At 30.1% G+C, this 24,761-nt stretch overlaps 1 protein-coding gene across 1 annotated transcript; it reads right to left on the bottom strand.

Annotated features, from left to right (window-relative positions):
* On the bottom strand, positions 1 to 24,756 carry LOC129963041 (uncharacterized). Its single transcript, XM_056077054.1, has 7 exons — positions 24,572 to 24,756; positions 21,571 to 21,667; positions 18,018 to 18,081; positions 8,979 to 9,045; positions 8,396 to 8,428; positions 8,272 to 8,314; positions 1 to 5,832 (listed from the first exon to the last, which is right to left on the bottom strand). The coding sequence occupies exons 2-7, from the start codon at positions 21,665 to 21,667 to the stop codon at positions 1,250 to 1,252; spliced, it is 4,887 nt and encodes a 1,628-aa protein (XP_055933029.1). The 5' UTR covers positions 24,572 to 24,756; the 3' UTR covers positions 1 to 1,249.
* Between the last annotated feature and the right edge of the window lie 5 nt (positions 24,757 to 24,761).

The raw sequence follows: 24,761 nt of genomic DNA, 5'->3' as shown, positions 1-24,761 counted from the left end.
ACAAACAGATACACACAAAAATTACATTAACTATAATGTTTAAAACATAAAAACACTACAGAACATTTAATAATAATTTCAATAAAGCAAACAAGATGTTTGGATTCAAATAAAGAAGGTATATATAATTTTATATATCCATTATACATACCATATTTCATTACTGAAGAAATAATTGAAAATCTCAAACTAGTTCAAAAATAAGGTTTTATAAAAATTACCTTCACTCTGAAATATTGACTGCATTTAGCCATTTTATTACAATTAAACATTTTTTTTTCAATAAACTTTTTATTAGTTCATTTCGATTAGAAAGCATGCAAGGTGAGGAATTATTAAATAAAAATAGCACATTAAAATCACTTGTATTATCCTTTATTCTGTCCAAAAATTAATCTAGTCCCACACTGAAAATGTATTAAAATTTGCATATAACCATATATTACAGATAATTATTACTCAAGTTTTTTACTAATCATTAAAATTTCAAAAGCCTGGAATTTTTTAACAGAAACTTTAGTGTAAAGTATATCTGTCCCAAAATACATTAATTATTCACTGAATATACATAAAAATACTAATAATTAACTAAAATAAATAATATTTATTTCATTTTCAGTTTTAAATAAGATGCTAAGCATAACTGACGCATTTTATAGCATAATCTATAGAAACATCGATTTTGGTTCTTGACAACTTTGCTGTCTTATCCAACAGTTACAGTTTATAAGAAAATCAATTCATATGTCCAGGATGTTTTAGCAAAATGTACATAATCTACATTATACTAAAAATTGGAAGGGGAGGGGGCATCCTCATTTGCAAAGTGTGCAGCATACATTGTTGACTCAATATGTTATAGAATTAAAATATATACCCAACTTGCATTCAATAAAATTTTTAAATTTTGTTACCATACAGTCTTGTGAATTAGATTTAAAAAATAACGAAAAATGTTTTTAATTTCACACTATGAAGAACATAATTAAAAACTTAATTTACATTAAGAGAGAAAGCAGCAACATGCTCCGAATATGTAATGAATCACTTACTCCAGCACTATCCACAAAAACGTCATTTAAAAATAAAGCTTTAGTTAAATACATGAAACCTCCAAACAAAATACCTTCACGAACAATAGATTGTATAAATGATCATGATATTTAAACTACTGATGTAAGACTTGAAATTTTCAATGCAGATTATATTTCCATAAAACTTAACAAATTTCAAATTGGAAGAGAAATTTTCAAGAATTTTTCATGGTGTCATCTTCATAAACATCTTTTAAAACAACTTTAGGGAAAATGTTATACAACTTTGAGAAAGTCAAAACAGAAATTTTGGTCAGATTGCCATCTGAAGCACTAGCATAAGTATAAATGTTCTTTAGGTCATCCTCTTTTATGGAATTTTGAATCTCAGATTTCTTGCTTCTCGTAGGTCTTGTTTCCTGCTTTACCTGGCTAATGATTTTCGAAACAGGTGGTGTAGTTTCCTTTTTGATGCCCACGGTTTCCTGACTGTACTTGATGGGAAGACCATTGTGGGCTATATCATGATGTTCCCTGAGTCTAGTAGCAAATTCGAATCGCTTGCTGCAATAATTGCAAGTTACTCTCATTTTATGCTTGGCTTCAAGATGAGTGTCCACATATTGTTTCTCAGCAGTAAACTGGCAAAATTCACACTTATAAAAATTCACATCAGTTAATAGAGTATTGATAGTAGTGAATTCAAGTTTAAAGCGAGCATGAGTTTTTTTATTATGAAGTGCAACTTGCTCTTGTTTAACAAAAGCAGCACCACAATGGCTACAAACATAAACTTTAGGTCCTAATTTCATCCTCTTATTTGGAATATCATCAGATTCAACAAGAGATCCTTTTGGGAGTTGATCAGTTCTAAAGCCACCAATGGACTTTTGGGGAAGAGTGGGATGATACAAAGCAGTGTGTCGTTTTAAATCACTTTTGCCGTCTAATCTTTGGTAGCAATAACCACATGCAATGATGGAAGAAGTGGTCTTCTGATGGTATCGATTAACATACCCTCGCACTTTAAATGGACTTTCTGAATGCATCAGATCTGAATGTTTTTTTAAGGAAAAGAGATTTTCTTTGCCTGATTTACAATAAGAACACTCAAATAATTCTTTGTCATCTGGTGATAATTTAACTTTCGGATCTGGAGAATAATAATATGAATATTCTCTCTCCTCTCGGACAGGGTGGAGACTTTCAACATGGGATTCTAATTCTTGCAGGGTAGGAAGTTTCTTGATGCAAAATCCACAACGATATCGTTTAACATTCGAGGACTCACTCGATGCTTTGATGCTGTCATTAGAATTTTCATCTAACTGAGAACTATTAAGCTCAAGAGGTTTCACATCTCGAAACACTTTATTAATTTCAGCATTGCTATCTTTATGTTCCTTTTCAACATGCATTTTTAAATTATACTTATGATTGGATTCAAAAGAACAGCTACTACATACGTAGAATTTAACAGACAAAGCAGAATCTGTAGTAGATACATTATTGCAAAAAGTTTTCAAGAACTTCAATCTTGCTTGCTGAATTTTATTACTTATTTCATGTTCAATAGCTACACTAGACACATCAAAGAACTCAACAGGTTTTGGAAAATGTTTTTCATCCACATGGAATTTAAGTATTTTCAGGCTGTGAGAGTTATATTTGCAATGACTGCATACAAAAGGTTGATAAAAATTTTGCATGCATAGAACTTCATGGTATTGCCACTGGACCAGGGACTTAAAATTCTTGTTGCAATTACCACACTGTTTAGGACTGGAATATAAATACTGATCTTTTTTGTTTAAAATATTCTTTACAATATTTTCAATTTCATGAGATGGATTAATAGAACATTTTACCTCCACCTTTGAATGTTTTTCCAAATAATGTTCTTCAATTTCTTTTCTGCTTACAAATTTTTCATTGCATGAACTGCAGCAAAATCTCTTATAATGCAATTCTTGATAAATGTGATTTTTCATAACACTTTTATCACTGCTTTTATACTCACAGAAACAACATTGGAAAAATTCATCACCAACTTTAAATGGACAAGACTGAGGAAGAGATTTAATTTGTTTCACATCATTTTCATCAAACATTTCTTCAATAGGTTCACGAACAATTACTACTTTAGCAGCTGTTTTTGGATGAGATTTTAAGTGATTTGTCACAGCCTTCTTATCCCAGTCATAAAAATCGCATGTCACAAGACCACAAGAATATAAGTCTGGTCCATGACACATTAAATGATTTTTAAATCCTTCCCAAGTATCAGAAACATCAGGACAATGAGAGCATGGAAAATTTTCAGCAGTATGACAATTTTTCAAATGTCCAATGTAAGTTAACATGTTTTCAAACTTTTCTTTACATCCAGAAATGCCACAAACCAAATTTGTGCATATGCTTTTTAAATACTTAGGGTAATATGTTTCACCTACAACTTCATATATAAGACTTTCATAATCAAACCTGTTTTTATCATCATTTTCAGAAGTTGGGCTCTCAGGTCTTTGAGAATCTAAATTATTTTTCTTGTTTGCCTTTTCCGCTTCACTACAAACAGAATACGGTAAAAGTTTAGCTTCAGAAGAAGCATCTTCTGCAGTTCCTCGCATAAATGCTCTCAAAGGATAATCAGCATGGGTATTACAAAGATGTAACAAAATTTCATCTTTTGTTTCCGATCCATGAATACAATAATTACACTGAAAAGTATTAATGCCATGTAGTCTGTAATGATTAAGTAGTCTTTTGAAAGAAAGAAAATCAACTTTGCAATAATGACAAAAGAATACAGACACTGATCGATGACTTGTCTCATTATGTACTTTAAATTCTTTAGGATCAAAGGTCTGGAAGTTGCAGTCTCCAATTGCACAAACAAATGGCCAGGTGGTATCCAAAACTTCGTTTGGTTCACTTGCAACTGTTATGTTTGGCGGAAGTTCAATTGGGTCACATTCTAGCACTTCTGAGTTTGTATCTTTTGAGTGAAAATTTTTTATATGAATCTGAACATGAATTTTACTGTATGCTCTGTAAAAACAATTGTTACATTGATATTGCCGTTTGCTATGATTAATCATTAAATGATCTGTCAATAGAGAAGCAGTAAGGAAATCTTTAAGGCAAAAGCTACAGTGCAATCTTTTGCCTGAATGTTCTAAATCCAAGTGACTTAAATATTCATAGCTATTATGGGTAGTAAATGAACAATTGTAAAGTACACATTTGAAGAAACATTTAATTTTATCAGGTTTTGACATAGCAACTAAATCACTTGGAGCTTTTAATTCTTCAAACTTCTTCAATCTGCTATCCTTCATATTTTTATCTTGTATGACAGCCTGATATGGAATTTTGACATACTGCGACTGAGCAGATGTTGGATTCACAACCTTGGCTTCTGATAAATTCTTGACAACACCTTTAATAGATTCTTTATCAAAAGAATATGAATTAGAACGTATATTTTTTTCTGTTTTTTCACAATCAGTGTTAGAACAAATTTTTGAATTGTCTTGAGGAGTCACTGCTAAAACTTCATCTGTGTCTTTGGCTTCCATCACTTTATTTGGTAACCTACCACTTGCATGATCTTCAAAATGATCAAGAAAACCTTGGGTGGCTTCAAATTTCAAATGACATACCAAACATGCATTTTTGTTAGGAACTTTATGATGTGCAATATAATGATCTTGCAAAACAGACTTGAATGCAGCCATAAAATCACAGCAAGGGCAACGGAGCATCTCTTTTGTATTCAATTCTGAAAGGGATAAACCCTTGTTGCTCTGCTTAGGTTCAATATTAATTACATCATTAACTTTTTTGGCCCAACGACCAGAACGTCGCAATGTTTGCACCCCTGTAGTTTCTTCAGGCTTCCATAAAGGATCATCAGCATCATCAGAATCACTACTTTCAGAAGGCGGCCTTCCACGTCCTCGTCCCCTACTTCGACCACGGCCTCGAGCTGTTGGCATCAAGGCACCACGACCACGAGTTACTGAAGGTGGTGTATGAACAACTCCTGCAGAAGGTGTTGTAGGAGTGGTACTAACAACAGATGCTATTGTTGGTGCTTTAGATGGAAAGCTAGAAGCCTGTGGTTTCACAGGGGCAGATACAACAACAGGAGTAGTAGGTTGAGTAACTGGCACAGCATTAACAGCAGTATCAGATCCGGGATTTCGGCGGTTCTTATCTTTATATGGACAGTCATCCTGCATGTGCAATATGAGACAATGTGGCAAAGTAAATATCTTCTGACAATGAACACAAAAGATGAAAGGACTACCTTTATGACAGTGCCTTAAATGATGCACAAAAGTTTGTCCACTGGTAGTTTCAAAACTACAGTCTTTCACGCCACATCGGTATATCATTTCTTCCATTTTGCACCCTCTTTCCTTGATATGAGCAACAAGAACACCAGCATTACTAAAACATTTGCCACACTGTTTACACCACATTGACAAATCACTACGATGGTCTGTTCGAGTATGTTTCATAAATTCTTGCTCATCATATGTTTGGAATTGACATGAGGCACATGTAAATACAATCTTGTCTCCATCGCCTGGAAGAGCGGGAGCAGAAGCAGGGATATTTCTTTTTATTGCAGTTACTGTATTAGTAACAATGAGAGGCCTAGATGGTTCAACAATTTTAGGTTTATCAGCCTTTTCCATTTTTATTTGAGCAATAGTAGCAGGACTCATTGTGGGATTTTCAGCAGAATCAGACAGCTTTGGTTTTTTGGAAACATTACTTTCAAAGGCTGCAAAGGGAATTATGGTAATTTTATATAACAATAAGTACATATTTTATCATATGGTATAGTTATATAAGAAAATTGCATTAAGGATATTTTTACAAACTCTATTATGAATTAAAGGATAACAATTTTGAACAATATTAAAAAAGGTAATGACTTGAAATATACATCAAAATTTAAAGAAAAATATATATCTAAATAAAAGAATTTAAAAAAAAATTTAAAAAATAAAAAAATAAAAAATTTTTAAAAATTAAGAAAAAATTTAAGCAGTTTACAGATTTTTTAGATTTTGTAGTGGTGTAATTTCATATTTTTTTATTCATCTTCTAAATTACAAAAATATTTTTTTTTATTATTTTCTTCCTTTAATTTTCAAGAATGGAAGAAATTTAAAGCAATAAAATATTTATAGAGAAAATGAAAACAGTTTAAATTTCAGGGCAACTTGGTAATCTATCGTTTTAAATAATGACAAAAAATATTTTTTAAAAATTACTTGACCATTAAATTGATATTAAAAAAGACAGTTTATTAAATCTTATTAATAATTTATTTAAAGTATTTTATTTATTTAAAGTGTAAAATAACATTTTTATGCAATTGTATTTTTACAAGCTACTGTGAAAAAAAAACAACAAAATTCTAATTCAAATTTAAAATAACTCCAAGTTCCATATATCCACCCTTCAAGGCCTATATGTGCCAAATTTAGTAATTGTAAGGCAAATGTTTCTGGTCTGCACAATGCAAACACACACATTTATCTTTATTACTAAGAAAGATAAGAAATTTCTGGAATTTTCATTAATTTAAGGATATGAGTTAAATTTGCCAAAATACTACTAAAAAAATAGACACACATAACAAAATTATAAATTAATTTTAATCAGAAATTATATAAAAAACAAAAAATAATGCACCATCCAATCTTGGACGAATAAGAAAATTTTGAAAACTAGTTAAAATTTCAAATGAATTAATATTTTGTATTTGTATTAATATTTTGTTTGACGGCGTGTTCTCAGATTTTTTTCTTAAGGTATTCCCATGAATTTTCCATGGGATTTATATTGGGGCTTTGGGATTGTCTAAGACACGAGGACAGTTATATAGAAGACAGAAACAATAAGTTTTATGTTTCAGATCATTATCCTGATAAAATCACCAGTTGTTGCCATAAAAAAATTTCTGCACATATTGTGGCAAATTTTTCTTTAAAATATCGAGGTATACATTCTGATCCATTTTGCCATCAGTAATATGCCAAACTGTTGATTCCTAGGCCAACAACTGGAAAGATCAAGCCTTAGACTATTACTGATCCATCGCCAAGGCACACAGTGGCTTTTTAATTTTCTTATGCTCAAATTATCGTTAAGATTTTCTCCAGGGTAAGGCCTGCCATTAGATCCAAAATTGTAGAATTTATTCTCATCAGTAAATAAGATGTTTTTCCAATAAGAAAAATCTTTGTTTTCATGCTTCTTGGCAAATTTAAGTCTTACGATCTGATATCTTACTTATGAAAGGCTTTTTCTTGGCTTTTTTTTCCCATTGAGATTAGCCTTATGAAGCACATTTCTTATTGTCGATGGGCTGGTTTTTTTCCATAATTTCTTTTCCGCAGTAATAGCTAATTTTGGTACATTAAGGAAGGGATTTGTTTAACTTTTTTTAAATATCACTCATTTGCTTTGGTAAAAATCTTATTGTAGACTATCTTAGGCTTATTTTGCAACTGATTATTAATTTTGAAGCATTTTATGGTGTCATGAACCATTGAATAACTTTTGTCGACCAGCTCTGACATTTCTAGTGCAGACTTTCCATCTTCAACATGCTTAATAACCAATTTTCTTAACTCAAGGCTTGTTTGATCCTTTTGCTTGACATTTTAATTAAATACATGATAAATTTCACAGTAAATGAAAATAACACTGTTGGGAAATTCACTTGAGCAATTACAATATTAACCATAAAATTGGCAGTAATTTTTACCAAAAGTTGCTTCTTTAACTCTTCATGCTTAATTGTGAGATGTTCGAGCTTGACTTACAGATTCTTTTTCACAAATTTTACTTTTATGTTTAAATTGTTGTTATAATTTATGAATTGCTGCTCTTTGGTTTTATTTTTAGCAGTACAATAAAATCACTGCTAAAAAACCTCTTCCCATTTTTCTAATTTATTTTAATTAAAATGTTTTGGCAAAAAAAGGGTGCTTTTTTTTTTTTTTTGTCCTATGGTATTTGAGTTAGGCCTATAGCGACAATATATAATGTTACAACTATTCTGATATTTCAAAAATTTAAGAAAAATTAAATTGAAATATATAGTAAGAATTTAAAAACATCACCAGACATTCAAATGTATCCAGAGTTAAAATTATAGTACACAAAAAAGGGAGGGAAAACCCCCCGATTAATTTAGGATGCTTACCACCCTGAGATGAATCTGTATCTTCTATGTCAAGGCTTCTTTTCTGAAAAACAAAACTGAATGTCAGAATGCATAAATGGAACCAAAACTAAATTCAAAGAAATACAAAATACTGAAAACTTACATCTTTAGACGTTCCTCCATCAGCCATCTTATCCTATTAAGCAGGTATGTATAATTAGATTTATTACAATCAGAACAACAACAATTTTTTTTTTTTTTTAATATAGGGATAACAATAATGATCCCTAATGTCTGCAAAAGTTGAAGATCTATATATATATTTACATAAAGTTATTCATAATGAATTTTTGTAATTATATCTTGATCTGTAACCTTTGTAGAGCTTTTATCATAATTTTAATCTGCACGTTATGATGGGATTTGATGTGGCAAATCCCATTAAATTATATGAGACTTGCCATAAAAATTAAATAACTCATAAAGACATTTATCAATTAAAAATTTCCATTACATATTTTCACAAATATGAACACTAAAATTAATTACCAAGTGAATCATCGAATTAGAGAGTATCAAATGCTCGTTGCAATATTTTTAGTATTATTTTAAAAATAGAGAAAAAAAGTAAAAGGACCAAAAAGCTTTTTATTACAATCTGTGAGTACAAATATGTATAAAATGTTAATTTCTTTTAAATGGGATAATAACTTAATAATAAAATACTTTAACAAAAAAAATATTACCTTTTTGGATGAATTGAACCATTTTTCTAACTTTTTCTTGTTGGACTGAAAAACTTCAATCTGTTCCCTTAAAATATCGAAAACAAAATTGAGTATTTTAAGAATGAAAATAAATGAAATCAAAATTAATAACAGAAGCTTTACAAATCAGCCATAAAATGTTTGTTTAATTCAAGTAAGAAAAAGCATTTCCTCAAAATTAAAAACAAATTAATCTTTCGCCTTTTCAAAATACCTTTGACATATTAAAAATAATATATATACATACATTAAATATTTCCCCCTATTCTTTTTATTTATTTACATAGTTTTTTTTACTTTCCCACACTTTAAATGTATTTTACACATAGATGACACAGTATGAGAAAATATTTATGAGCTGAGGAAGAATTGGGGGAGGGGAATTATTAACATATCTTTTCTTTATCCATTCATAAATGGACATCTTGAACTGAAATTAAGGGTTTGTGCGTGGGGGGGGGGGGTCCGGAAAATTTGCATTCAGGAATGTGTATCACAAGATCATAAAACGATGAGCAAATTTCCCCATCATTGTTTTAATTAAAAGTAACAATATAGTTACAATGAGAGACGTTCCATTTTCTCTGGGTGCCATTGTCAAAGATAATAGCCAAATTTTCAGTTGAAGAATTTGTAGTGAATGCCTATCATAAATCATATATATATGTACCTATCATAAATAATATATATCTATCATGAATCATATGATATCTGTAAACTACAGGCTCCGTCGAGGCTATGTGTGACGTAACTGCCGCACCGTTCATCATCCGGGTATGCTTCTAAAAAAGCTATTATCTCCTTCTCTTCGGAACTCATGCAGGAACTCAGCTAGGCATGCTGAGTAAAAATCAAATTGCAAGTAAAAATCAAATGTTCAATTTCTTTAGTTAAATTGTAAATAAATTTATTTTTTAAAAACGTTGCAATAATTGGAGTCACAACAAAATAAATGCAACCCTAATTACGACATGGTGACTTGCGGACATTCAAAATTTTATCAGCTGTCATTTGATTAAGAGTACTTCCGTTTTCAAAGAATTCCGACATGGATGATGTATCTGCAGTGAAGATAATCCCATTTAATTCTGCTGATACGCAACTTCGATTTTTTATGGTGGAAGCTACATTTGAATTAGCAGTAACAAAGCCGATAACTGCAAGCAAAACCAAATTCAACTACTGTGTAGCGCATATTCCACCTGAAGCTGCATTTATTGTTGTTCGTGACATTATAATTAACCCTGATGAAGAGGAATCTTAAGAGCAACTGAAATCGGAAATAATAAAAAGATGCGGAGAATTAAAATCTCAAGAAATCCGAAGTCTCCTCACCGGCGAGAAATTAGGAGATCGGAAACCCAGCGAGCTACTTCGGTTATGCAGAGTCGCGCGGAAAGTCGCCACATTTCTGATGCTCTACTGTTAGAACTCTTCCTTCAACAAATGCCAAGTAACACACGATCTGTTCTAACAGCCATCACTTCTCTCAACGCAACTAAAGCTGCAGAAATTGCCGATAGAATTTTGAAAGTGGCACCACCCGAGGTAAGCAAAATTTTAAGCCCTGAGTCTAGTGCAATTTTAAATAGTGCTAATTCTCACTCAGATCTTATTGAGTAAATTAGAGAGAGCACTTCGAAAAGAAATTACGTCTTTGCTCTCTCGAGAAGCGACTCTCGGCGACGCAATCAATTTCTCTTTCGAAAGCGCAGCACTTCTGCGTCCAAGGGCATATGTTGGTATCATGAAAAGTTCCAAAACAACGCCAAGAAGTGTGTTAAACCGTGTTCCTTCTCGATAAATGTCGACGGGCAGACTTAGAGGCGACTTAACTCCTGCCCGTTGAAATCTCACAACATTGTCGCTTTTCATATAGAAAATAAATATAGATTTGATAGAAAACTAAAACTTTCTTTCCTTATAGATATTGGAAGTGACTGTTGTATTTTCCCAGCAAATAAAAATGAAAGGAAACAAAAACCCATTCAAATTTTTCATGCTGCAAATGGCTCACCAATAGAGGTTTATGGGGGAAAAAAATTGTTATCTTTAAATTTAGAACTTCGAAAAAAATTTTGTATTTCCATTTATATTTGTAATATTTCTGAGGCAATAATTGGTGCTGATTTTTTGTATCACTTCAACTTAAAAGCTGATCTAAGAAAATGTTGTTTAACATTTTCTTAGTTATAATAACGATACTAAATTAAAATGGAATGCTGTATTTAAAAATGCTAATGTTGCATGAGTAAAAACTCTATGTGGATCAGTATACTAAACTATTAAGTGAATTTCCTAACTTAACTAAATCGCCTTGCATGGACCAAACTGTTCAGAATAATGTAATGCATCATTTACAAACATTTGGTGCATCTGTATTTGCCAAAGCTCAACGTTTGACACCTGATAGGCTCAAAACTGAAATTCCAACACATACTTAATTTAGGTCACATATGTCCGTCAAGCATAATTATTTATCTCCAATACATATGGTTCCGAAAAAGGTATCATTAGATGGCACCCGGTTGGCGATTATTGCTCCTTAAATGACCAAACGGCCAAAGATAAATATCCAATTACATGTATAGTTGATTTTACTAGTGAATTACATAGTAATAAAATTTTTTCATGTTTCGATCTAGTAAAAGCATTTTAGCAAATTTCTATAGCTCCTGAAGATATTCATAAAACCGCAATAATTACTCCTTTCGGTCGCTTTGAAAGCAGAAGAATGCAATTTGTCTATGCGATGCTTCTGCTACTTTTCAAAGTTTATTGATGAAGTAACTAGAGACTTGGAAGGTGTATATGCCTTTATTGATGATATTTTAATAGCTTCAAAAGCTCATCAGGAGCATATGCACCATCTGAGAGCTCCTTTTACTAAATTGTATAATTATGGATTGACAATTAATCATTCAAAATATGAATTTGGTGCATCTAGTTTAGAATTTCTAAGATATTAAATTCTACAAAATAGTTTAGAACCATTACGTGATCGTGTTGAAGCTATTCAGAAGTTTTCCAGAGAACAAACTTAAATTCAATTGCGCAGATTTTTGGGCATGTATAATTTTTATAGGAGATTTATTCCTAAAGCTGCTCAGATTTTAGACTCTGAATAAATTCTAGAAGGTCATAAAAATGAAAAGAAATCGTCTCGTCCTTCTAAAAAGCCAGAAAATCCCCTTCAATGGTCTCATGAAGCAGATAAAGCATTTACTTTGGCCAAGCAGGCTCTTGCTAATGCTACCTTACTAAAATACTCCATTCCTGGTGCTGAATTAAATCTTTGGTCGGATGCATCAGATCAGCAATTGGAAGCTAATGGAATTGTGCAATGATAAATGGGGACTAATTGCCTTTTTATAAATGAGACACAATAAAAGTCAGAGAAACTGATCCACATATGATCGGGAATTGTATGCTATTTATGCATCGATAAAAAAATTCCAACATATGCTTGAGGGTCGAAATTTCTCAATTTAAACCGATCAAAAACCCCTAATTTTTACATTCCAACAAAAAACTGAAAAATGTACACGTCAGCTCAGACATTTAGATTACATATCACAGTCTTCAAATGACATTCGCCATATTAACGGAAGAGATAATAAAACTGCTGATGCTCTTTCGAGAATAAAAATCGATGCAATCAAAATTCCTTCAAAATTGGACTATAAAAAAATTGTACAGTCAAACACATCTTTAAAATTGCAAAAACATTATTTTTCCTGGATGATATCCATCTAATTTGTGACATGTATCAAGCCCAACCCAGACATTTCATTCCAAAGGCATTTCGACAAATATTTTTTGAAAATATCCATTTTTTTTTTTTTATCTCATCCCGTCACATCAACTACCTCAAATTTAATTTCCAAACGATTCATATGGCCAAAAAGGAAATCAGATATAAGAGATCGAATTCGTGCATGTGTCAAATGCCAACGTGCTAAGGTTTCTCAGCATAACAAAGCTCCTCTTAGCACCTTTGCCGAACCGGATGCTCGATTCTCTCACATTCATCTTGATTTCATAGGACCCCTTCCCATTTCTGAAGGCTATCAGTATTGCCTCACGATTATAGATAGATTCACCAGATGGTCTTAGATAATTTGAACAATTAATATGACAGCCGAGACCACTGCACGAGCATTTGTAACTCACGAATATTTTATGTAGTCACATAATACCACCCACAATCAAATGGTATGATAGAAAGACTACTGGACATCTTAAAGGTTCTCTTATGGCTCACGAAAATATAAAGTGGACAGAAACTTTGACTATAGTTTTACTATGTTTGCATACTGCTATTAAAAAAGATCTCAATGCTACTAGTTCTCAACTTGTATATGGTACTTACTACATTGTGTTTACCATTTGATCTTTTGAGTGATGATTCTATTGTGAATGCAACTGTAACACCCATTTATGTGACAAATTTAGTTTCAATAATGAAAAAACTAAATCCAACAAATTCTATTTTTCATTAACATTCTAAATTTTTCGTAAATCCATCCTTAACTTCATGCAGTCACATATTCCTTAGAAATGACAGAGTTCGACCACCATTAACTTGTCCTTATTCTGGGCCTCACTAGATCGAATCTCGGACTGATAAAAATTTTGTTATAGATATAAATGGTAAAAATGTAACTGTCACCTTAGACAGATGTAAACCTGCCCCTGAAATTTCGGAAATAATACCAAAAGTAGCCTTGCCAAACGGAAATTTGGAACAAAAAGATAATACTAAAAATCGAAAAATAACAGATATGGCAGAATTGTTCATTTTCCTATTATATTGTAATAATTCTTATGATTGCATTCACTTCCAAGTAATTTTCGCTCTCTTCATCACTGGGGGAAGGGGGTTTACTTTGTAGTGAATGCCTATCATAAATCATATCAAATATCTGTAAACTATAGGCTCTGATGACGTAATTGCCGAGCCGCTCATCATCTGGGTATGCTTCTAAAAAACTGTTCTCTCCTTCTCTTCGGAACTCACACGCATTGCCTCAGTGAAGCTCGTAGTAAGAATCAAATGATTAATTTCTTTAGTTAAATTTTAAATAAATTTATTTTTCTAAAACATTGCAATAATTGGAACAAAATAAACGCAACCCTAATTACGACAAATTCAAGGAAAGGTTGTCTCATCTTCTTCAGTACTTCATATAGCAACCGTAACATCAAACAGAAATATTCTACACCTATCAAACAGGAAAGAACGATGCAGAAGATGATGAATTCATAATCAATAGTCCTCTCTCCTTCCCACTCTTTCAAAGAATTGACATGATTATAGATTATTTAAGTGTAAAAAGCAAAACCCTTTTAGGCTCACATTGCTTTTACAACATACAACAAGAAATAGACAATCCATATTGCCATAGCAGATAGGATCCAATCTAAATAAAACTTTAAAATACTTGGTACAGAAATCAATCTTAATACATTAATACTTAATTAATACATTCCATATTAACTGCTTCACTGTCTAAAAAAAATCAATAATCTGAGTGACCAAACTGATTGCCAAAAGGGGCTGGTCTCGCATTATTCATTCATTATCTCGCAAGTGTTCGGAATAGATTGCAATGCTTAATTTAATTTTTTTTCTCTTTCAAATCTATTAAAAGAAAATCATGTAAATTCACTGTTTTAAACTGTTTAGACATAGCTAATTGTAATAATTAAGAAAAATAAACAAATGGTACAAAAATTAGAAAAGAATAATTCTAGAGATAAAAAATAAAATTTAATCCTTAAATACAAGTAAATTAAAATAAATAATACAAATTTCTTCAATACTTAAAATTCCAAAATTCAGATGGTGAAAAGTTTAATTAAAATAGGTACATAAATCGGAATTCTTTATAAATCACTAATTTTTAATGTCTCATTTCCTTCCAATCTTTTATACTCCACAAGCTTATCATCATTAACCCTTTCCAAGGCGGTGGTCATAATAGAGGACACCAATTTTAAAATTTTCAATAATAAAAAAATCTAATGGTTTCAAAATTCCAAAAATTGCTGGAAATGTAGCATTTAGTCTCCTTTTAGGAAAATAAATGGCAGCATGAGCAGTTTTAGTTTATTTTATGGCGTTATTTTTATGTTCAAAATATCCCGATTTTTTTTTTTTGCCTCAAATTTGAGATTTTTTTTTTTTTTTTTTGAGCTTTTAAGAAATCAAATTTTAACAAAATCCCATTTTTCTATAATATTCATAAGGATTTAAAGCCTTATTTTGTTAAATCTTCAAATTAACTTAAGGACACACCAAACTGGCTGAACAGTAGGTTCCTCATTTGAGGACACCGCACATCCAAGGATGCCATTCATGATGGGATCCTTGAGGCCCACCAAGGATTGCGGTTTCATTGTTCACCTCTCTTTTGAGCCGCTGCATCTCTTCCCGTGAAAGATGTAATTTAATTTTTTGTAAAGAAGGATGTGATGCTGATTCTGTGTTCAGGGGAGGGTGAGTTTTGTTTATTTATCTACAGATTCGGGAAAAAGAAAACTATGTTTGAAGCCGAAAAACAGTTTGCATTTCAGATTTGTCATTCTTCCTAGACTTGTACTTATATTTCACTTTCATGTTCTGCTTTATTATTTTTATTTTATTTTATTTATTTATTTTTTGTTACAGAAATACTTCCCTCGGAGTTCTTATTCGATTTTTGTCGGTCGATGAAATAAACAATCCTTTAATGACAGACGACGACTTTTATTAACACAAAGACGACAAATAGACAGCCGAAACGAACACAGAAAACGCACAGCAGCACACTAGAAGAAACAATGGTCCACAAGTAGTAATCGGTAGTAAAAATTCAGCAGAAGGAGATAATATGTGTCACTCACTTCACTCGACGATTACTCCAAACGTCTGCAATTCTCCACTGTCTCCTCGTTTTAGCTGTATCCAACTGCCGACTCACTACCACACGACTGGCTACCCACACACGACTCGATGCTGCTTCCACAATAAACGCTAGGGCTCCGCACACAGGTCAATACAGCAATCGCTTGAGCTCTTCGCTAGACTGATCCAACTATTCGCCTTAGACTCTTTACACGACTGATTTCGGCTTGAGACTGCCGGTCTTTTATAATTCTCGGTGGCGAGCCAAGAAGGTTCTGGACCAATCAGGCGTATCTCGGCTCTTATTGGCTGAATTGCTAAAATTCTGGAAGTTTCCAGAAATATATATTTTGTCGCCACGCCCTGAGATCACTGATTCGGCACCCGATCAGCATTCAACAGAGCTGATCGTAAAATGGTCTTTCTAATGATTAAACCAACCATGCTTTAGAAGCAACATCACAGATTTGTAACAATATACATTTTTTTTTTATATTTAGTTTCCTACAGCTATATTTTTTTATTTAAACTTTTTTCAAAAATTATTAATAATGCATTCAGCATATAAAAATTGCACAGCGGAAGATTTAAAAAAATGTTCAACATATGCCCATCAAGTGTTCCCCTCGAAAATATTCGTTGCACAGTATCAAAAAAATGTCCGCAAAATAAGAACAATGCGTAAAACAAGAATTTCCCATTATGTGTTAAACGAAAAGACATTCCCACATGCTTTGAGAAATTTTATTCCAAATAATGTTATTTTTACTTTTGCTTTTTATTCAATATTTCTAACTTTATTAATTAATAAAATTAAGACTTAATAAAATGGAACCCTAAATATTTATTTTTATCATTTAAATAATATAATTTTTATTCTTAGTTGAATTAAATTATAATGTGTTTTAATAATTTGTATTAAATTATAAATAATTAAAAAATAAGAATTATTACAAGATTTATTTTAGAATTTTTGTAGCATATATATTTAGTATGTTTAATATTTTAAATTACCTAAAACATGAATAAAAATGTTTATAAACCTAAAATCTTCACAATTATTGCTATTGTCACAAAGAATTTACAAAATTATTTTGAAAGGTTCTCTAACACAGGAGTTGTTCTAAACAGGTGGTGCACCCACTGCAGAAAAAGGCAAGTTAAAAATATTTTTGATTGCAAAATCCATGTATATATAACCTATTAATCACATTAATAGTATTTTTTCATTATATTTCAAAATTTTTATGACCTTTGCTGGAAAGGGTTAAACAATCACAGTAACTAGTTATCTGAAATATTAATTTCAAATCCAAGAATTTCACTTTTAAGAATTCATTGATTTACAGCTGTTTTAAGTTAACTTTATAAAATGACAAAAGCTCCTACATACTTTATACTTTTGGTAAACTATTTAATATGGTTTACCAATTCTATTAACCTTGCTTTCCTTCATGAGAAATAAGAATAAAAACAAGTCCAAATTTTGAAAACTAATTTAAAATTTAATTACAGATGTATAATTATTCAAATAATCCAAGTTGGTTGCATTAGTAATTTAAGAACTGATCTAGAATATAAAAATAATTATGAAATGAAGCAATTAATCAATAAAATATAAAATCTTTTATTTTTATGGCATTAAAGTAAATATATTGTCATTAATACTTTAGTGCAAATGAATAATAAAATCCCTAATAAGTAAATAATATAAGAATTCCACATTTAATACAATAAAGAAAACATTAGTCAGAAATTCACAATTCCTAAAATCTAAAATCAAGCAAGTCCAAATATAAAGACTTACTGGTTATTGAAATTTTAGAACAATGGTTTATTATAAGACAAAAACAGATTCAAGTTTATCAGTCAGTATTTTTATTCAAAAATAATTCATTAAGCATGTCTTCCAGAAATTAAAAATATTTTCAAAACTATTTGAAACTTCTTTCCAGGTCTTGAAATATCTGTGAATATATATTAAAAATTGTGTTTTCATAAAAATTCTGCTATTCTTTTAACAATCAAAGGTATAATTAAAAAAAATGCAAATTTTTTTAATTGAGCTAAATAAAAATTAAATCAAATCAAATCATTAAAATTAGTAATTTGGATTAAAAAATACTTACTTCACAGGTGATGTGGTAAAAACACTATAAATAGATTTCAATCTATTCAAATTTTCAGGTGTAGCTAAAAAAAGAATTTCCGAATAAAATATAAATAATGAATTTTGTGCAAAATATAAAGTAGATTTATCCAATGGCTGATACAATTATTAACAAAAATTACTCCCTTTAAACAATAAATGACAACAGAAAATTATAGTTCACAAAACACAAAGCACTTTAGAGAAATGTATTTACACAAACATTATCAAATGGCACCTTAGAAAACCAAATTTTATTTTATCAGTTTAAATAATTACAGGTCATATTAAATTTAGTTACAAAATATTAAGGAGAGAAAAATTATCAGAGCTTTATTTTGTTCAAATCAATAAAAAACACAATCAGTGATTATTTTTAATTCATTACTTTCCATAATTTTTATGGATACAATTGCATAAATTTCCAAAAACATAATTCTCACATTTAAAACAGATTTTTATTCCTTTATATTATTAAAATACTGTACTTATATTTCAAAGTACAATGAACAATTATCAATAAAAACATAATCTTCATTTTACCCTATATATAATATTACATTCTATATAATCCATTCAACTGGATCTTTTCTAAAAACATTATGTAAACACAGGTCTCTTGGGTGAACTATATCAAATACAGTTTTGTCAACTGGAATAAAGTTTCATCTCCAGTATCAAAATCAACAGTAATGTTTGTTTGTTTTCTTACTGTCAATATTATATATTCCCAATATTTTTAGACTTGCACTAAATCAAATGCTATTATTTTTCAAAGTATTCTTTCACACTCAGAAAGTTCACTTCCTTCTACTTACAGAAACATTTTGTTTGATTATATATAAATTTGATAAAATATATGTGATGATATTTTAAGCTCTTAATTTAATCCAAATTAATTTACAAAGCTCTATCTTAATTTAGTCAACAGTAATTTCATTCTCTTATTTCCTGATCCAATACCACTTTCTTTACTTAATTAATTTAAGAGAAGCTTTATAAAATTGCTTAAATCGGCTAAAAGCCTAAACATTCCCACACTCCGAGTGAAGGGACAAAATACCACTGACTTTACAAATTCTTCTAAGAGATCCCTATGTTTTCCTTGCTTTTTGATTGGCATGCCATGGAAAACCCTATCAAAACATCATAGTATATAAGACAGGGATAATTTGTTTCTCCCTCTTTTTTTACACCACTTCTTGACTAATCTTTTGTTTTGAGTGGGTGTGCTTGTCCGCACTGGTTGTACACAAACATGCCTGCCTCACGGGAGAGAAAATAAAGCAAACTTTAAAACTTCAATGAGTTTTTCTGTCTTCAAAACTGCATTCTGTTTCAAACAAAATAATGCTTACCTATATTATATATATAATGATATTTTAAAATCTCAATATTAAATTCCAAATTTTTATCTTAAATCAGTTAATATTAACTTTATTCTAAAATGTTGTCTTATTTCCTAACCCAATTCCCACTTTTTTATTTATTTAATTTTACACACGCTCTATAAAACTGCCGATATCAGCATTTTCCCCCGTTTTGAGTGAAGGGATAAAAATCCTTAATGCCTACGACATTCTTTTAAAAATACTTAAATTTCCCTTTTCTAAGACTATGCAGGGGTGTTTGTGGGACCCCAAAAAATCCCCTGAAACTTTTACGGACTTACTACCGACATTTTGGAGTTTCGAGAAGGGGGGGGGGGAGAAATGAAAAATTACGATTATGAAGTATTGAATGACCTAATTATAAAAGTTCAATGAATTAATTTTTTTGCAAAATTAATAACCATTAATTTTGCAAAATAAAGACCTTTGAACCCAGGTCAAGTGATCGCACATCTGGTCGAACGAAGTCTCTCCCTTTTTTTTCTGCCGCGCCTACTTGCCGAAAAGAATCCAGAAGAGAATGTCAGAGAAGAGGGGGAATGAGTCATAACTCGCAATAATTAAAGAACAAAAAAGAAGTTTTTTTCCCCCTTTTCACGCATTATCACTGCCTTTGGAGAAAGAAAGGAAAAGTTTTCACCACACACACTGACCTTGCGTTTTCTGCTTTCAAAGCAAACAAAATTACCCAGATCAAAATAAATAATTCATTATTATTCCTACTTCCTTTTGAACGACGATCCCCGGAATTTCCGGGTATCGAAGTTCAAAATCCCCGGAATTCCGGGGTTTCCCCGGAGCACAAACACCCCTGACTATGTGTCAAAGAAATCCCTATCATAATCTCATTGTAAAGCCATTAAAGGGAAAAATTTTGACCTCTTTTGCACTTGTATCACTTAAGCAGTCATTGCGTCTTGTACATAAAATGCCTCCCATAGCGTTATAAATCAAAGTTTTAAAATTTCAAAAGTTACTTCTGTTCGGCCAAGCAATTGCTAAAATATGTTTATATACCCACACACTTATTTTATAAGCAAATTTTTATTGTTTCAATATTTTGGGAGATTTTTATTTCCTTTTTGTAAAATATGACTACTTGTAACAAGAAAGATTGAAATTTCAACATAATTTTACTATAACTCACTAAGCAACAGTCAGCAATAACTACAGCAACTTGATAAGGTATATTTTATAATCTGAATTTACTCCGTATATATAAATTTTTTACTATTATTTTTACTCAAATAATCATCAGTAGAATGTGTGTCATTATTAGGAAAACACAATGTAAAATGCATTTCATAAATTTAAGAGAAAAAAATATGGAAACATTAACAAATTGAGAACAATATATATAATTTTATTAATCATAATATATTTACTTGACTATTCATGAGTTTAATAACAAATACGGCAATATATCTTTATTATTAACAGTTATTATTATTTTTTTTTTACTTAACAGAAAAACACATAAATAATATTTCAGGAACTAATATATATCCTGTATAAACAGAAAATTTATCATTATGGTAGAAAACTGGATTTTTCAAATCATATAATCCAAAAGAAGAAAAAATTTTGATTTTTTTTTAAGAGCAAGAACATGGCTTTTTTTCTTCTTTTTAAAATTTAATTTTACTGATTCTTATTTTGAAGGGGTGGGGGAACCACTAATCCTCTTAGCAACTGAATCAACTTTCATTCAAGCTCAATTTAAAAGCAGATAAATCATGTTTAGCTGCACATTTTCTTAAAATTCACAGATTTAATGAAAAAAAGAAAAGATTTACTCCATTTAAAAATAATTTTTGAGACCTTCAAGCTATTAGATCAAAACAATTAGATATCTGGAAAGTAAGGTTATTGATTTGAAATACCTTTCTAAAAATAACTATTGATTCTGACGAATAAGTTCATTATTTAAAATTTCATCAAATTTCATTTAACAGTTGAACAAATTATTTAAATCTTCAACAGTTAGCAAATTTCATAAAAAGATTTTTTTGAATTAATAGTAAAAAAGGAATTCGGGAAAGGACCTTTTAAACCATTTTCAAAGAACATTTCAATTAGCCCTTTCCCTAATACAAATGAGAATCAATTAAAAAAATTCTGAATAAGTATTAAAGCTAGTACCTTTGTTTGTTTTCTCCAAAAATGATATAAGTTTTTTCAGAAATGGAACATACTTGTCTTGTATTTCATTGATGTCATTTGCATCATTTTCAGCCATCTAGCATAACAAAAGAAAGTAAACAATTATATATTAGATTTATAAAATTCAGTAATATAACACTTAATAAAATATTTATTAATATGACAGGATTGCAAATACACTGATTATGGAAAGACTATATAAACCAATACAGATTAAATAAGATAATATATATAAAATATAATGGACTCTCAAAATTTATTAGTGTAACAAAATGGGAAACTTGTGTATTAACCACAAGCCAGCTATTAATTTTGAAAAAAAAAATGTCCAAGATGTCATGCTAATTACAAAAAGCATTTAAACAATTAACTACAACAAGCAATTAAAGGGCCATTTAATGTCAATTCAACACAGAAAAAGGGCCATTTTAATCTTCATCAACTTAGATTCTTCTTGAAATTTGGCACAGGTGTACTATTGGTATAGACTTAGAAAAATATGAAATTTTAACTAGATATGCCAAGTCATGTATAAATTCTACTTTAGATTTCTAAATTGTTTATTTTCTGATTGAGCAACTGTTCGAGAAACGAATTACTCAGTTTCTCAATTTGATCTTTGTTGTTCATGTTATACATATGGCAGGAATATCAGATATTTTCAAGATTCTGAGTTTCAAATAATTTTGAGTTTAGTAAATCATTTTTTGAATTTATTTTCAAAAATTAAATGCAATAATTCAAAATACTGCCAATCTAGTACAAACAAGCCAACTTCTACTTATGTGAAATGAACTATTCCTACAGTAACCTGCTTCTTTAGCGATCATTATAAATATAGAAATTTGGTGGGAACACACACAGTAAAGGGCCTTGTAATGAAATAGGACATTCTGTAAAGAGACTGGCAGCTAATGCTAGTTTGCAAAGACTCCATGAAAACCAATACAAACACCACTACAGCTTTTTGAATGGTTAAAATATTTCCTACATAAACTTTTCAATTCAAGGAGATTATATTGAATCAGTGTTTCTTGAAACATCACTTTAATCAATCATTGTTCATCGAAAGAATAAAGCAGTATCATGCACTGATTTTCATATCTAGATCTAAAATATTAGTTTAAAAGACTTTTCTAGTGGATTGGATATGTTTTAGAGAAAGATGAAGAAATCAATAAAGTAAAGGTAACTTTCCTTCGAGCATCTCGGCTATCTTCCATTTTTCTATTCAAGAAATGTTGATATTCTGTGGTCATATCACTGTTATGAGCTTATGTTTTTCTTGACAGTGATGTAGACCAAACAAATAAACTTTTTCAAGCTTAAAATGATGAAGAGATCCTAATATTTAATTTTTTTTTTAGGTATATTAGTGGAATTTTGATAAAAATGATCATGTTTATTTACATAAAAATGTCAATATTAGCATTATTGTTTATTTTAAATTAGAGTTAGTGAAATTTTTTCTTATCTGAAACTTTATGGTGTCGCATATTATATGAAAAAAGCACGCAAAATGATATAAAACCTATACCAAACTTCTAATCTAATTAAATAAATTTTTACAGCTATTTACAAAAAAAATGTTTCCTGTTTTTAGCATCATCTACGAGACCTTTCGAGTTCCACATTTCATAAATGACTTGACACATGGAATAAAATTTCATATTTTTCCAAATCTATACCAATAGTATATCTGTGCCAAATTTCAAGCAAATCTGAGATGGCAATGTTTATACTGTGTGTTGAGTTGATGTTTAATGACCCGAAACAATTAACTGAAACAAGCAATTAATCATCAAAGATGTTATGTTAATGCATCGAATTTGCCCATAGTACGTGGTATGTACAAAAGTACCCAAAATACAAGTCAAAAAGTTTATTATTAGAAAAAAATGATTAATTATTCTACAGATGGAGGTGTAGATGAAATAAATTTTTAAATGTTTCAAAAGTATGGCATAAAATTAGTATAAACACAGATATATTTCAAATTAGATTTAAATTTGCAAGTTTTATATGCAATATGTTTTAGAATGATGACTTTATTGGAATAATCATATTTAAAAAAAACTTGATATTTGTATCTTAAAATAGGTAAAGAAACACTTATATACCAAATTGATTTATATAGATTAAAAATATTGAGGTTCTTGAAGTAGCCTTAAAATTAGTCATACAATCTAAATGAAATAATACTACACATTACATAAATATGATTGAAGTTCACAACACAATCAACATTCTTCTAAATTAAGAGTTTAATGCAATATAATGTTTCATACTGTATTAAATGATAAATATTATTTAATCACATTTAAAAAACATCTTTTAACCCAGAACTGATATATTACCCCAAATACTTTATGACAAAATAAGTAAGTATGAGCAACATTCAACACATAAATAAACAATATCAATTTAACAAATGAAAACATTTTAGAAACAAATAAAAAAAATAGGCACAACTACATCACAACAATCTGAATTCAATGGACTTAACAAAGGTGATTTCAAATAGGATGAAATGGTAAATGAATAGCCAAGAAGTTGGATTTTAATATTTTGAAAATAATAAAAACGTTTAGAGCAGAAAAATTTAAATATTAATCATGCTTATAAAAGAAATCTATATCAGCTATTCAAAAAATGTTTTCTCAATGGCATAAGTAAAAAAAAAAAAAAAAAAAAAAATCAGCATTCAAAATAATTTTGTTATATACGCCATTTACGCGCCTAAAAAATACCGCCATATTAAGCCTACTAGGACATCCGATTAGATAATAACAAATACTTCTTACACAAAAATTAAATTCACTAAACTTCAGAAAAGTCAAATATCGATAAATAGAAGTTTCAGTGTTAATGCTTTAGATCGGATCACCGCAAAAAGCCAATCCCAGACATATAAATATTTGTTAATTTATTTGCATTCTTTTACTATGTCATGACACTGTGATCGACTTCTAAACCTTACCTTGGAATGCTTTCAAAATAACTTTTATTGCTCAAGTTCCACAGTATGTAAATTCTGCATGCTAAAGACACACTGCTTTTCCAATAAATAAAAGGAATCGCCTTATAAAGGAAAACTATAATAATTATAGTTCACTAAACAAAGCATTTACACTATTCTCGAAACAACGAACCGGGAGAAACGCATTTTT

The sequence above is a fragment of the Argiope bruennichi genome, chromosome 3 (genome assembly GCF_947563725.1).
Source record: "Argiope bruennichi chromosome 3, qqArgBrue1.1, whole genome shotgun sequence".
In the NCBI taxonomy this organism is placed as follows: Eukaryota; Metazoa; Arthropoda; class Arachnida; order Araneae; family Araneidae; genus Argiope; species Argiope bruennichi.
The sequence above is the reverse complement of the archived record's forward strand: the minus strand, read 5'-3'. Positions and strand labels throughout refer to the sequence as shown.

Bases quoted from the DNA above. Each gene is read 5' to 3' on its own strand.
- LOC129963041 (XM_056077054.1), bottom strand. From the start codon at position 21,667: ATGGCTGAAAATGATGCAAATGACATCAATGAAATACAAGACAAGTAT. The intron at 18,082-21,570 runs GTACTAGCTTTA...TTCTTTTTTTAG, and splicing joins TTTGGAGAAAACAAACAAAG to CTACACCTGAAAATTTGAAT. The intron at 5,833-8,271 runs GTAAGCATCCTA...TTCCCTTTGCAG, and splicing joins TACAGATTCATCTCAGGGTG to CCTTTGAAAGTAATGTTTCC.